At 41.8% G+C, this 14594-nt stretch overlaps 1 protein-coding gene across 5 annotated transcripts in view; it reads right to left on the bottom strand.

Annotated features, from left to right (window-relative positions):
• Window positions 1–14150, bottom strand: part of PLEKHA5 (pleckstrin homology domain containing A5) — a 157280-nt gene extending 143130 nt beyond the window's left edge. For 2 of the 5 annotated variants that reach the window (XM_019515614.1, XM_019515611.1), the window contains exon 1: window positions 14005–14146. In XM_019515614.1, the coding sequence (XP_019371159.1) occupies window positions 14005–14024 (20 nt within the window). In that variant the 5' untranslated portion in view covers window positions 14025–14146. Of the gene's footprint in view, window positions 1–14004 lie in introns of all 5 variants that reach the window. The other 3 variants (XM_019515613.1, XM_019515612.1, XM_019515610.1) reach the window with 3 other exon arrangements.
• Between the last annotated feature and the right edge of the window lie 444 nt (window positions 14151–14594).

The following is a 14594-nucleotide window of genomic DNA, read 5'->3' as shown; positions in this document are numbered from 1 at the left end:
TCTGATGGTTTAGGAAAAGTATATCTGTAGGTGTACTGGGGGGGGGGGGAAGAGGGGAGCAGGGAGGAGAGACTAGGTAATCTTTGAGGTCCCTTCCAAATCTAGAATTCTGTGAGCTGAGAAACTTGACACTGTTATTGAAAGAGACGCTAAATCACTGATCAGAGACAAACTAGAACCCCTGGCATGGGTGCCGGTGTGGCATGCAAAGGCATTTTGCTTGGCTTACATGCCTTGGGGCACATGGCAGGGAAGGGGCCAGGGCTGTGCTGCCACAACAAGGATCAGGCCCCTCGTGACACCCCCACTGTCTGTCCCACCATGCCAACATCTTACAATTTGAGATTACAGGTGTTTTTGACACTCTGCCCAAAAACACTGCTGACCCGTGCTCTAGCATTCAGGTAGTTTGGATGGATTTACACAGGCAGAAACTCTAGAGGATTCTCTGGATCCCCTGAAGGTGTTGGGGCGGGGGTAGGGAGAGGCTGTGTGGAATGCCCTGGAAGCAGTGACCATTAGGAAGGACCCCCTATGGGGAAATTGGGTGTGGAGGTCCCTGCTTGAAGAAGGTAACTGTAACTGAGGAGATGCAGACCCCAAGAGATTTTCACTGGAATTTGTATGAGGGCTAAGTGGTAGTCTGAATATAGGATAAGTTTGTCAGTTTTGTTTTACCATACTCTGTTGTCAAAGCATTTGATCACTTTTTTTTTTTTTTATACCATGTGTTCTTCCTTTTAATAAACATTTCTTCTGTTATTTTACCAAAGTACCCAAGGTAATGTATGATTTCTGGGGAAATTAATAACCTGGGCATACCCATTCAACAAAGTGGGGAACCAATAAGCTTACACAACCTTGGGCGTTTCTCTGGGAACACCTTGACCCGCTAGGGTTTGTCACAAGGACATAGCTAGCAAAACTGGATCTGAAGAAAGGAGACAGAAATTATCAGCACAGTGATGCTGTTACAGTTCAAAATGCGTCTCAGTCTCTTAGCTCACATATACCTTGAATAAGTAGGATGACTAGATGGAACAATGTGCAACTCAGCAGAAAGAGGCTTTGGGGAAAAAAACTCCACATTTTCAACTGTGATCTCAGTAAAAGGGGAGAAAAAACGTTCACTGAAGCAGCACTTAACTGCTTCCATCAGATGCTGGAAATAAAGTCCATACCTGGGGTTTAGTGGGATAAAAGTCTACAGATAGATATAACAAAAACAGAATCTCACCAGAACGTTGTAAGCAACCAAGAATATCAGTGTAGTCTGAATTCCATATTTGAATATATAACTAATAGGGATTCACATAGTCAAGTAGGTCTGGATGTAACCATAACCTTTTTCTCAGTAACTGTGACTAAGAAGCATGCTGTGCAAGTGGCTGAACAGTAGTTGATAGGATTTATTCAAAATGGAATAAACTGGTGACCCCCTCCCCTCCCATTCGAGCTGTGAAATCTTGGTTTCCTTCTGGAACTACTACAGTGACTGGAGTGGTAGCAGCTGTTATTAACTATTTGCATTAATGTTATAACACTTAGGAACCTTAGGGCTACGGACAGCTATTCAAAAAGCCTGTGCCTGAATTGATTCAGTCTTTACAGGTTAGTCTAACCTGACTAGGCTGAACTGGTTTGTAACTGCACAGACATAACAGATATGCAGACACATGCCTGCAGTAGCTCAGGCTAGATGCTGAGGGGTGCTAGAGCAGCACTCCCTTCCCTTGCACAGGACTGAGCTGAGGGGGACATGGCCAAACCCCAGCAGGAAGCTTCAATTAGCCTAGTAGGGAATTGATAAGTGTTCATCACCTCCAACTCGGTGTTTAGCACCTCATTAAGAAAACAACAGAGGGATATTACCAGCTACCTGCTGATTCAGCATGGACCATAGCCAGCATGTGGTCTGCTAGCTAATACACAGACACCTCCTCAGGTGGGAGAAGGGAGAGGGGAATTCCTGCTTAGCAGGGAGTAGTGAGGGAGAGGAGGGGAGCAGCCTGCAGCCTGTGCCCGTGCTGCAGAGCCAGACCTGCTGTGGAGCAGAGAGTCCTGCCCAGCCTAGCCCAGAGAGTATGCCAGGATGCTGGGGGTGTCTGGTTTTTCTTAAACCAGCAAGAGGTCTGGGACAGACATTGCATAAACCAGTTTGACCCAATTCAGTTAAGTCTGATAGTACATTCAACCAGGTTTATCTCAAACCGGTTTCAGCCATTTTCAAAATGGTTTATGTGCGCTGAACATCTGTTTTGTTACACGTTTAAACCTGTTTACGATGAGTTGAACTGGTTTGTGTGTACTCTCTGTCCTTAGCCTAGTGGCCTAGAGAGCCTTTGACCTGATCCATGTAACACAAGGGAAAACACCCATGTAGTAAGGCTGGTACAGCATTTTCAAATTTCAGCATCTTTCCAGGTACCGAATTTCTACTGCCAGGTTGCATGGCTTCTGGTCTTCCCTACCTTGGAACTATATAGGACTCCTAATTAAAAAAATAATTAAAACATGCCTCCGTGAATCAGACAAGACTATTTACACCTCTACAGATTATTGGGATCAAATCCATTTGTTTTTGAGCCAGTCTGCTTCTTACAGCATAATACCACAGGTCAACCTGACATTATTTTCCAGCATAAGACACTGCTGTATTTTGATTTTTTGATTCTCAAGCTCCCTGTCACAACCCAAAATTATTAGCAGAGGTAATTGACCAATGGACTAGCACAACTTCATGAAGCAAGAGTTATTTATGACCTGTTCATCTGTCGACAGCGGGAGACAAGGGAGAGGGGATGGGAATGGCTTTTGGGGGATCCTATTTGCATTCTCTGCAGTTATAAAACATTAGAGGGGATTTTTTTTTTTTAATGTAAACCAATACATCACATTCCATTTTTCTTTGGAGTACAGATATACTCATGTTGTGAAAGCATAAAAACTTTTAAAAGTACACATTTTAAAAGAAGAGATGATTTGTGCTACACTGGAAAACAGATTTATTGCTAAGGGCTTAAAATCACTTGAGCATGATATAATACATTCAGTCAGGTATTTCAAAAGACTGATTGACCAAAGAAAGCATAATAAGAGCAATGATTACAATGAGGTGTTTTACGTAAGAGGTTACACCATTACTCATACTATCAGAATCTACAAGATGAAATTTTAGCATTAAATCTGATCAAAAGTTTACATCACCTTAATATGATAATTCCCAAGAACTTGAGTCTCCTGGCTGTTCACAGTTGGATACTCTATTGATTTTATTTTGTAGTATTCCTGTATTTTATTCTATGTAAAATATTCTAAATACATATTTCCTTTACAAATGCTGAAATGGCTAACATGACCTTGGTTCAACAGCACATATATTTTATCCATGGTATAGTACACCCCAGGGAATTATGCAATGATATGCCTGCGTAATTTTGCATATAAAATGCATGAGCACTCATAATTGAACAATATTGCATAATTTGCCATGTAGAGGCACTGAGCACGGTGGCGCAGGACCAGACAGCTGGTGAGTGGGGAGGGGAGCTCTTGTCTGCATAAACACAGGAGGGGTGTAAGGTTTTTGGGTGGTTATGGACACCCCACCCCAATACATCATCCCACACCATGGTGCACAGCTCCTGCTGCCAGCTGCAGCAGGTCCTTAGGGTGCTCATGACTCTTGCAGGCAGAGGCCCCCAGTGGTGCATAGCTCTGGCTGAGTCCCAAGGGCTGCACATGGCCTGGCTCCATACCAGCACATGAGGCTCATGGCACTGTGGAAAGGAACTGTTCACCACTGGGCTGGGCCATGCCTCCACACAGGGTCCACCCAGCCTGATGGCATGCAGCCTAGGATCCATGGGGTCCATGCCACCATGTGCAGCTCCCCACTGGTGTGCTGGAAGCCGCATGTGCAGGCACGGAGTCAGCCTGGCTTTGCCCAATGGCACATCATTCCTGCCTGCGGTGTTGCAAACCCATGCTGGCATGGAGCCAGCCCAGTCTGGTTCGAAGGCATGCGCCAGTGGCCTGGGCTGGGCCAGGCCAGCTCCATGCCACCATATGCAGCCCCCAGGACACAGCTGGAGCTGCACGCTACAGGGGGACAGTCTGCTGCAACCATGAGCACCCTGAGGGTCTGCCACCTGCTGCTGCTGCTGTCACCAGCAGTGGGGGCTGTATACAGGGAGAGGAGGTGTGTGGCAGGGGAGCCACACCCCCTGACAAACCCCGCACTCAGTACCACAAACCCCACACACTCCCATACCCACAGCCCCCCACAAACCCACCTCCCCACCAATCCACAGCCCCCCCACATACCCAAACCCCACCACACCCCTTCATAACCCCCCAAATCCCTCACACCTTCACAACCCCCCCACACACAACCCATACCTACTTGCAACTATATCCCACATCTCTCCACACAATATACAAAAGTAAGAATTTATTTTGAACGATTATGCAATTTACTGATTGATTTTGTTTTGAACTTGAACTTTAAAAAGAATGAGCATCTTATTTACTGAAAGAGTAATTTGGTGAGAATTATAAAATCCAATCTCTGTATAACAAGCCCAAATGGTTTTATTTAGGGGGTTTTTTTTGTTTTTTGCTTTAAATCACACCTGCTGGGTCACATTTTATTTTTTGTTCATAGAATGATAAAGCACTAAAGATTCTGTGATAAAATGTGTTGTATAGGTGTATAAATACAAAGTATCTGCATATCTTTCTAAAGAAGGTTCAAACAGTGTTATATTTAGTTTAATTTGTAAAGAAAAGCAATTAATTTTGCATAATCTTGAATTTTTCTGTGCATAAATTCCCCAAGTTGTAGTATAGGATGATATGAAAGACAGCAATCTATATTAAAGTGTTGGTTTATTTGCATATCTGCAACAAAATCACAGCTCTTGAAATGATTTATCTGTTACACTCAAACCAACAGATATAAGTTTTGGAAAATTTGTACTTAATGAAACCATTTCTTGGCTGTCTCTTCCTATATTTTCACATTTCCACAGTTTTCAACATCTGTGCAACTTCTTCTGTATCATTCATTTTTCCATAATAAAAGGGAATGGATACAGATTATTTACAAAATGAACAGTTATCATTTTTCACTGCAGTACAAGAAAGCTAAATACTGGTGACAGCCTACATCACTTCAACCTCTTAGTTGACATCTAGCCCACTTCTATAGACTGTTAATATGACTTATAAGAACCAACAGGAACATTTCATTTCCATAAACAGGAATCAGTGTATCAAGCAATTAATGTTGACCTTACCAGTTGCCTATCTTTGTATTTTAACATGATGTCAAGAGCAGGGATAGTCCCAATATGAATCACATTGCCCAAAGACTGATCAGTCCCATCACTGCTGCTAACACAGTACATGAGCACTGACATATAGATAAGTCACATGAAGAAACATAAGTTTTCTTAATGCTACTTACTAACCGATAAAGTCTAACTCCAAATTTTAAAATGAAATTAAGATTTAGGCAGAAGGAATGTTCATGAACTAGGTAAAGGTTCAAAGTGTACCCATACTACTCTAATTTCAGTCAAGGATACACTAAACATCCATTCGCTCACTTGGACAAAATGTTGCCTAACTACTGACATGTTTTAAATCCCCAGCTCAAATTAGGAAAGGATCCCTGATGAAAAGATAGACCTTAAGGACTACCTAAAATAAATCATTTCTCACATTTGCAGCATGGCAGAAATATAACATCATTAGTACCTGAACCTGCAACCAAAATACATATAAAGCTTTACAAGTCATTAGTACGCAAGGTTAAATCAGGCAATCAGGCACCTAAAAGATATCTGAAAGGGTCAACAGAGCTGACAAAAATATGCTCAAGTATTCTGGGTTTCTCCATGCTTCTAAAAAATCTGCAACTAATAGAGAAACTTGATATAGGATGTAGGGTTTCTCTACTGAAATAAATTGACTGACAATGCTAAACTGAAAAATAAATCTTGATGTGGACACTCATTTCTTAAACAAGTGCTCTGTTCCAGAATAATTATGAAATGGAATAATTATGTTGGAAAACAGCATCTAAAAAGTGGTAGCTGAACAGGTATACCTGTATAGGTCAGCTGCCCCTCTTCTGATTAGGGCTTAGTATTATATCAGCAAAAATAGTCATATTGCACATCATACAAAGCCACCCCAACCCCAAAAATCACCCATCCAAAATTGGAGTGTATGTCTTAACCAGCAATGCTTAATTTTCTTTGCCAGAACAGAAGCATGGAGATCCTGCATTGTAATGGCTGGCACTTCTCTCCAAGGCAGCAAGCAACAGGGATAGAATCCAGTTTTAACCCTCTCCCAGCTGCTGCAGATTTGGCAGTAGTTTTTGGCTGAGGAGTCAAAAAACTGCTGACAATTTAGGAGTGGTTCTGGAAGAGTAAACACTTTAGCTTTTGCTTAAAACAGGCATGGAGTTGGCAGATGGCAAGTTAGCTGCTGCATGCAGTAAGCTCTTGGCCAGGACTCTAGAAAAATCTTTTCTTCTACATCCTGCCTTCCAGAAAAATGATGCACCTCTTATATGAGGGCATGTGGCATACCAGAAAATACGGTACATTTTTTGGTAAAACAGTATGCCAACAGAAGATGTTCATACTACCTTAATGGAAAGAAGAGTTACTCCATGCAGACGATCCTGCAGTAGGAGGCCATTCTTTATATAAACATTACAGAGGGTTTTTTTTTCTGGTGTACGAAAGCAATGATGGCCAAGATAAAAAGAAACAAAATAGCACAAACTACCACTGAAGTCTGTACCCATCAATCAATGTGCATTCATTTTAGGAACGTAAAAGCAACTCAGCTACAACTTTCCACACAAATTGGGAACCTTAGTCTCTTGGTACAATTCTTATAAAACTGGATGCAATTTTATTTTGTCCCGAAACTGGTTTTAACAGAATTACACAAGTAGTAACTTGCATTCAGTAGGATAAAATCAACTACAGCTTACCATATGTTGCATTACTCATTTCACCAATGAAAACAAACATAAAGAAAGGATTTCCAAAGCAGCTATTTCTCATAAGCTGCGCCCATAATCCTACTGTGCCCCAGGCTCATCTGTCACCCTAAATCTACTGACCACTTACCTAAGCAATCCTGACCCTCAGCAGAAATCCAGCCACCAGCAGCTTTTAGCATCTGGGTTCAGAGCCAAGCCTTCTCCCACATTATATTCAGTACTCACCCAAATGTAGTACAGGAAGCCTAATACTGGCTCTTCTTGCACCCCATTTTTGTATCTATTGTCCCAAATAAGTAGGGACCGCCTGAATATGCAACTTCAGGGAAACTGCAAATTTGGTCAGTTTCCATGAAAAAGCCCAGTCCCCATGAAAAAGCAGACTGTAAAAAGGTATGAAATCAGCAGCAACAAAAGTGAGCAAGAGCAAGAGAGAGAGTCTGAGCAAGCTGTAAAAATGGAAAAAGGGCAGCAAGTCCTGGTGCCCCGTGGCACGGGGTGAGTGAGAGACGGGGTAAGATTTGTGGCAGAGCGTGGCGTGACCCACCCCCCCCAGGTAGCAAAGAGGCCCAGGAAGTCCTGCCCCTCCCCAGAGACTGAAAGATAATCATCTCCCAATCTCCAGGGAGGGGCAGGACTTCCAGAGCCCCTCAGCCAGAGGTGTGGGGTGGGGGGCTGCCACGCTCCACCACGAAAACGGTGCTGGGCACCATATTCATACTGCAAAATCAGAGAACAGTAGCCCCAAATTCTGTAGGTCCCTACAAAAAAGAGAGCGCTAAGGAGTGTGATTTGTAGAAGGGATGAATGCATTAGGCTCATCACCTTGAAAACCATATTTAGAGAATCAGCTGTTGCTACAGTACCTACCTCTCACCCATCTTATGAAATTTCTTTGGCATGCAAAAATTTTGCAATTACTCAGACTCCAGCTTTACACAGCAACTACATAGTTTTTAGCAGATTTTCATTCAATTAATTCATTTTAGCAATTTTGAGTACAGATAATGCTAGAAAGCACAGCTGTGAAAACAGAGCACCCACTTGCTACCAACTGCACACGGCAGAGGCTGAAAAAGTGTAACATAGCTGCTATGTGAGCATGCTAGTAATACCTACAACCACTTACGAGCAGACCCAAAAATGAGTATGCCATGGACACATGCCAAAAAGAAACTACTTCTGTCTCTCTCTCTTTGGCTTTAAAGTGCTTCAGTGCTTTCAGGTGGGTTTTTTTCCTCCTGATGCTGAAATTTAAGGCTTTTCTCTTACTGCAGAAAACATCATGCCTTTATATCCAGATATCCAACCTACTCAGCTTAGTCAAATATTATTCCAGCACTGGTTTGTTTTTTTGGGTAAGCTGTGCTTTACGTATACAGGAGAGTCCTTCCTTCTTCTAGCCTAGAAAACTGTGATCTACTACAGGGGCTGGCAATTATTTTGGGCGGAGGGCCAGTTACCCAGTTTTGGCAGGCTGTTGAGGGCTGTATGGTTAGCCCTACCCCTTGACAGGTGCCCCACCCCCGGTCACTATCTTGGGACCAATGTCCCAGGGCCAGCACCAGCAGGGCCCAAGGTGGGGCACAGGCTGGCAGGGGTCTGTGGAGCCGGACTGGGCTGCACCAGCAGGGAGAGTGGGGAGCTGGCCCGGCCCTGGCATCTGGGACCCCACACTCCTGCTGCCCTGCTCTGGGCCCCGCTGGCACTGGCCCCAGAACACCGGCATGAGCCCTGTGTTCTAGCTGACCCCCACACCCAGTGCCCCCCCAGCCCAGCAGTACAGGTGGGGGACAACACAGCCCCAAACCCCTGCTCGTTGGCAGGGAAGAAGATGGTGCTTAGTGCAGGGAAAAAGAGCCCCTCACCCGCCCCATGGCCAGCACTCCCTGCTGCAGGTGCTTGCAGCCCATGCAGGGCTGTCTGGAGCAGGCACAGGCAGCCCCAGGCAGGCTGCAAGTGGCTACAGTGCAGAACGCTGGCCATGGGGTGAGTGAGGGGCTGCTTTTCCACACGCTCAGCACCAGCTGGTTTTCCCCGCGCTCAGCACCAGCTTGTAGCCCAGCCCTGCTACCAGCCTGGGCTCTAAGCAGGCTCCGGGCTCACCCACTGGCAGCAGTAGCTGTGGCCCCCTCACTTGTCGTGCCGGGCAGTGTTGGCTGCTGCTGTCTGCCTGGAGCTCACGCGCTGGGCACCCCAGAGGCGGCGGTGGCAAACACTGCCCGGCCCAGACCACTTTTCCCTGGGCTCCTTCCCTGACGGGGGTCCTCCCCTGCCCACCTGCCTCCTTCCCCGCGGTGCCAGCCACAGGGCAGCCATATGGTCCCAGGCCAGAAGCCCTTGCTTCTGGGGTCAGGCGGGCCCTGCTGTTGTGGGAGCCCACCAGGCTTCCCCTGGGTCCTACTGCCCTTAGTTCCTGTCATTTTTTGCAGGAACCAAGGGCAGATGAATATTAATTTTCTAAAATTTTTAGGGAGCCTGTGGGCCAGACAGAATGGCCTCCCCAGGCTGCATTTGGCCCGTGGGCCGTATTTTGCCCACCCCCGGTCTACTACCATTTTTTTTCCAACCCAGATTCCCACATTGGCTTACACTAGAAAATGCTCCAACATGTTAAAACGGGACCATTATTATAGACCAGGTCTAGAGTGGGCTAGTGTTTTAAACTCCGGATTGTGTAGACCTGTTTTGATCAGCTAAATGGCAGAGCTCTCAAAACACTAGCATCTGCCTCCAGCCATGTGTACGTGAGGACTACTTCACTGGACAGCAATTACAGAAAAATCCTTATGTAGATGCAGCTGTTGAAAAATCTTTTTGTACCATCCTCCTAAGACTATGACCATTCAACCAGTATTAGGGGGTCATAAATGGCACCAACATTAAAAATATTGAAATATTCAAATAGATTCAACTTTGTAACCCATACCTCTGTTCATGCATAGCAACTATTTATATCAAAATAAATGAGGTTCTTAATTATAATCCTATGAAAATCTCTCCAACCTCAGTGAGATTCCATCCTCTCCCCAAACTATAAATCATTAAAGATGATCTGGAAAGGGAGGGGGGAGGAAAGGACTTGTTCAAGTTTTTTTTTTTTTTTTTCTTTTCTGAGGTATAAAAGCCAAAAATATTTCAAACTGAATTAACTTAAAAACAGAATTCCTGTTTCAAGATGAATGAACAAATGAGAAAATTGGTTTGGTCTTTTATTTTTTTTAATCAAGGTCTGAAAGGGGTTTTGTTTTATCATTTGAAGTAGTTTCTTTGGGCTTCTTTTTTTATTGATAACACACAGGTTCTGCTAGACTCTGGGATAGCTATAGGAACAATGAAACAATAACATTAAAAAATCCCAAAAGACGTAAGTTGACAGCAAACATGGAAAGGATTTTTTGGGGTGAAAGTTTGTAACGTTTCTTTTATCTGTAATAGAATTCATGTAAACTGAGTAATAAATAAATATTTTGGATGCAGAATATTTCTGTTAAAGATCTAGCATCTTCAATTCTCTAATACTCTGGAGCATACAATAAATAGTTCTAAGGCCCCAACAGCTATTCTAACATAAAAATAAGTGTGGGGAGCCTTTACTGGTGTGATATTTCAGAGAGAATAATATTCAACCCTGGATATAATCTGCCACTGCTGTCTTTGGACATCTGCAAAATTGTGTTTTCAATGATCACGACATCAGGACCCACATCAAACTTTTCTTCTGACAGGCTGTGATCCCTACCCTGTTGTACGGGCTTGAAATTTGGATGACGTTGGAAACACCGGAAAGCTTTGGAACATTAAAATCAGCAATGTCTGAAAATCTTCAATATCACTTGGAAGGACAGATGTCAGTTTCCTGGCCCAAGCAACAACCAGCAGCCTTGAAACCATGTTTTATGGCACCAGCTCTGTTGGACAGGACACATAATAAGGATGCTTCACAGCTGGCTCCCAAACCAGTTCCTATACTTCCAATTCACTGAAGGTCACTGCTGTAACAGTTGGCAAAAGAAGCAATTCAAGGACACTCTGAAGGTCAATCTGAAGAAATTAAGTATTAACATCAATACCTCTGAGACTCTAGCACTGAATTGTCCACAATGGTACCATGATGTAAAACAAAGCAAGGTTCATTTTGAGAAAACTCACCCCATTAGGGAGACAGATAGACAAGAGACTGAAAGAGCTGTCATCTAGCATCACCAGAATTCCTTCCTTCCTCCCAGAACTATTTGCCAACCAAACATGCAGACCTTAGATCAGCCTTAGATCAGTCATCTGTGGACTCCCCAGGACTTCCCTATTTACTGGAACACTGCCATCCTTGTATCAAGGGACTGCTAACAATGATTTCAAAGATAAAATCCCCAAATTACATAAATTGAGATTAGTTTATGCATGTTAATTAAGCCAAAAAAATTCCACATGCATAATTTAGAAAATCTTGGAAAGTCATTTTGAAGACTAAATAATTTGCCATATTAAATATTAGCTATTTTGAACCTGAATAAATAGCTGTTTGCTAATGCCAACAGATAACAATCATACAATTCAGTGATGTTTATTTAAGAAGCAATGAAAATTAAGTGAAAAGATTGTGTTATTTTCACTTTCACAAAAATTAATTTTCAGATGGTCAGAAGAGAGAAAAAACAAATTCCAGCAGATTAACATTCAAAATTATGCACAAGTTGCAAGCTGTAAGAACAGGTGAGTTTTATCTGAGTATTTCAGTCAAATAACATTTTTGAAATTTTAAAAGCATTTGCTCAAAACTTGCAGTCAGAGTCCACTAATATATTGAATCTTTTCTTTCTTCTTTGTGCAAAAATTCACATTACAGACAGTGAAGCAATTGTGAGAAAATCCAGTAATACCGTAGGTGGAAGAAAAAGTAACTGGATCATTTAATGTTAACCATCCGTTCTGCAGTAGACTCAGAAATAAAGTGAAGATCATGGGACTCAATTAGCTGGCTAATGCAACCCTTTTCAAAACTTGCATCTTTGTGATAAGACCAATCCTACATGTAATAGGAATGGTTTTAGAAAGCATGTTCTCATTTCACTCACTTCTCTTCTGCAGGAAGCCATCACAGCAAGTTGCCTTAACTAATTTAAGAATACCTTGTCAGACAGAAGGCAGGGCAGTTTAAATAGGTAATCTATAAGGTAGCAGCCTCCCCTGCCTTCTGCTTTAAGAATACCTGTATGTTTTCTTTCAGGAAAAACAGCAGATTTGACACTCATGCAAAATGCCAACAGGAGATTAGACTTATAGTGTCCCAATTTCCAGCTACCATGGCAGTAGGATCACTGCTGTTTCTGTCTTCATTTATCCTATAGGTGACCTCATATTTGTTCATTGATTGAAGCTATTTTCTACCATGTAATAAAAATCACAACAGTTACCTTAGGCCAATACTATATTTCACTTGCACACACAAAAAAAAAAGTCTATCTTTCATCTTCTGTAAGATCTAAGTAGCACCTTTCATACATTAATGCTCCTCAGAGATCATTACTTTACAGGGTTTAATGAGATGAACCCAATCAGTATTAAAAATCCAGTGCATTACCATTTTTAAAAGCAAAAAGAGGTATTATGGGGTAAGATGCGCAGCTGGAACGCTCATCTCACTCTAGAAACTTTTAGAGTATTAACAACATCATCAAACATTGTATCATTAAAAAAACCCAGTCACTGATGCATTCACAGAACAGCCAGTGCCAGTTTGACAATTAAGAATAGTACATTCACCATCTACATAAAGGTCTGATTTTGACTACCTGTAGTCAATTCTGAACTTAGTTATTGATTTTCAGCAAAAATCTAACATCTATCAAGATGAACGTTATTCCTAAGAAATCCAGAACACTGGATGAGACAAGTATAAATGTATTCATCTTCATAAAATGTGCCTGTTTAGGTATTTATAGATGTGCCAAAAGAATTTCTTCATCTTAGCAAGGAATTAATACTTTATAGGTTAAATAATTATTTTCACCCTTGATTTTGGCAAGCTAACCAAGGATTTTCAGAGTGTTAAAGCGTGGACTGCAGGCTGTGATTAAAATCTTGCCTTCAACCGTTTTTGCCTGGTTACGGTAATCAAACAAGAAAGAGAGGTATCTTGCACTGCCTTTCTAACAAGAAAAAAAAATGAGTGTGTGTGAAGCAAATTCATTAGCTGTGCCTTGGGTATAAAATGCCTGAAAAACTACAGACATGAAGAGGTTGTGATACAACAGGCAGAATACTCTGACAAAATTTACAGCTCAGAGTAAAAGATTTAAATCTTTATAGGCTCCATTTACACAGTTTCAGTGAAAATGGTTCAGTTTTTCTCCTTCAGTTCATATTTGTGATATACCCTTCCAATTCAATACAAATAACGTTTCTAACAGTCAGCTACTAACATTGCCTTTGCTAAAACAAATTCATACAAGTTACCCATTTGAGGGTATTCCCATTGCTGCACGTTAATCAAAAATGCTTAAAATCCTCACACTGAACTATGCCACTAAGCAATGCTATGCTATTACATACGATATAATTCAATCTGCGAAAACATGAAAATCACAAACTAGAAAGCTTAGAATTGAAGCTTTCCAATGCAAGTTATTTTGTCCCTGTCATTAAAATCATTTTCTATACAAGTTTCTTCTCCTAGCTCCTCAGTCACCAACTCGATACTGAAGTTAGCATGTTTGAATACAAAACCTTTAAGCTATGTACTTTTACTGAACATGATCTTAAATCACAAAAGCTAGTTTTTATTCCAATTATAAATTTACCATCTCTGCTTTTAAATTCTAATGTGGATTATACATCCTCTACAGCACTTTGCATTCACTTGATATACATACTATATTTGGAGCAGATTTGATTTTTCCAGGAAAGCCAGAAAAGTCCTTTTACTTACAGTCAATAATTGTTACAATATATACCAAAGCATAAGAGTTACTCACCAGTCTTCGGGGAAATGCATTCTTTACCAAAGGCCTGACATACAAACAACAACAAAAAGAACAGTCGGAAAGACGCGAGACACAACCCTTTTGTCTTTGAAGCTGCTCCCCGATGAGCACTGTATAGTCCTGACACAGAGAAAAAGCAACCCAGCTGTCAGGGCTCCTAGCTTTGCTAGAAAACTGATACCAGAATGATGTCACACTGCTCCTAAGATGTTACTGCAGCTCTAAATGACTAACTCCATTCTCTCCAATAAGAAATCTTTACAAATAAGCATTATGAAACAAAATGCATCAAGGAATAAAAGCAATTTTCAACAACAACAGAAGTCAAGACAGCAGGTTTTAAACATTAAAACTTGCTGAAGCTAAATAACAATGTCATATCACTTAAAAAAAAATACAGGCTGATTATGCTATTTCAATAACATGTTCTTCTTATTTACTTTCGGATTACAAGACTAGGTTCCTACATGCCACTTGAACTCGTCATAAAACACTTAGAAGCAAGAGTCCTCTTGATAGATGGACTCCAGCTAAGTACCTTTGGTATTAACCTTCTGGGATAAGCCTGGTGCAACAGATAA

The sequence above is a fragment of the Gavialis gangeticus genome, unplaced genomic scaffold, assembly GCF_001723915.1.
Source record: "Gavialis gangeticus isolate Ggan-Ray unplaced genomic scaffold, GavGan_comp1, whole genome shotgun sequence".
Lineage (NCBI taxonomy): Eukaryota > Metazoa > Chordata > Crocodylia > Gavialidae > Gavialis > Gavialis gangeticus.
Note: the sequence above shows the minus strand (reverse complement) of the source record. Positions and strands in the feature narration are given on the sequence as shown.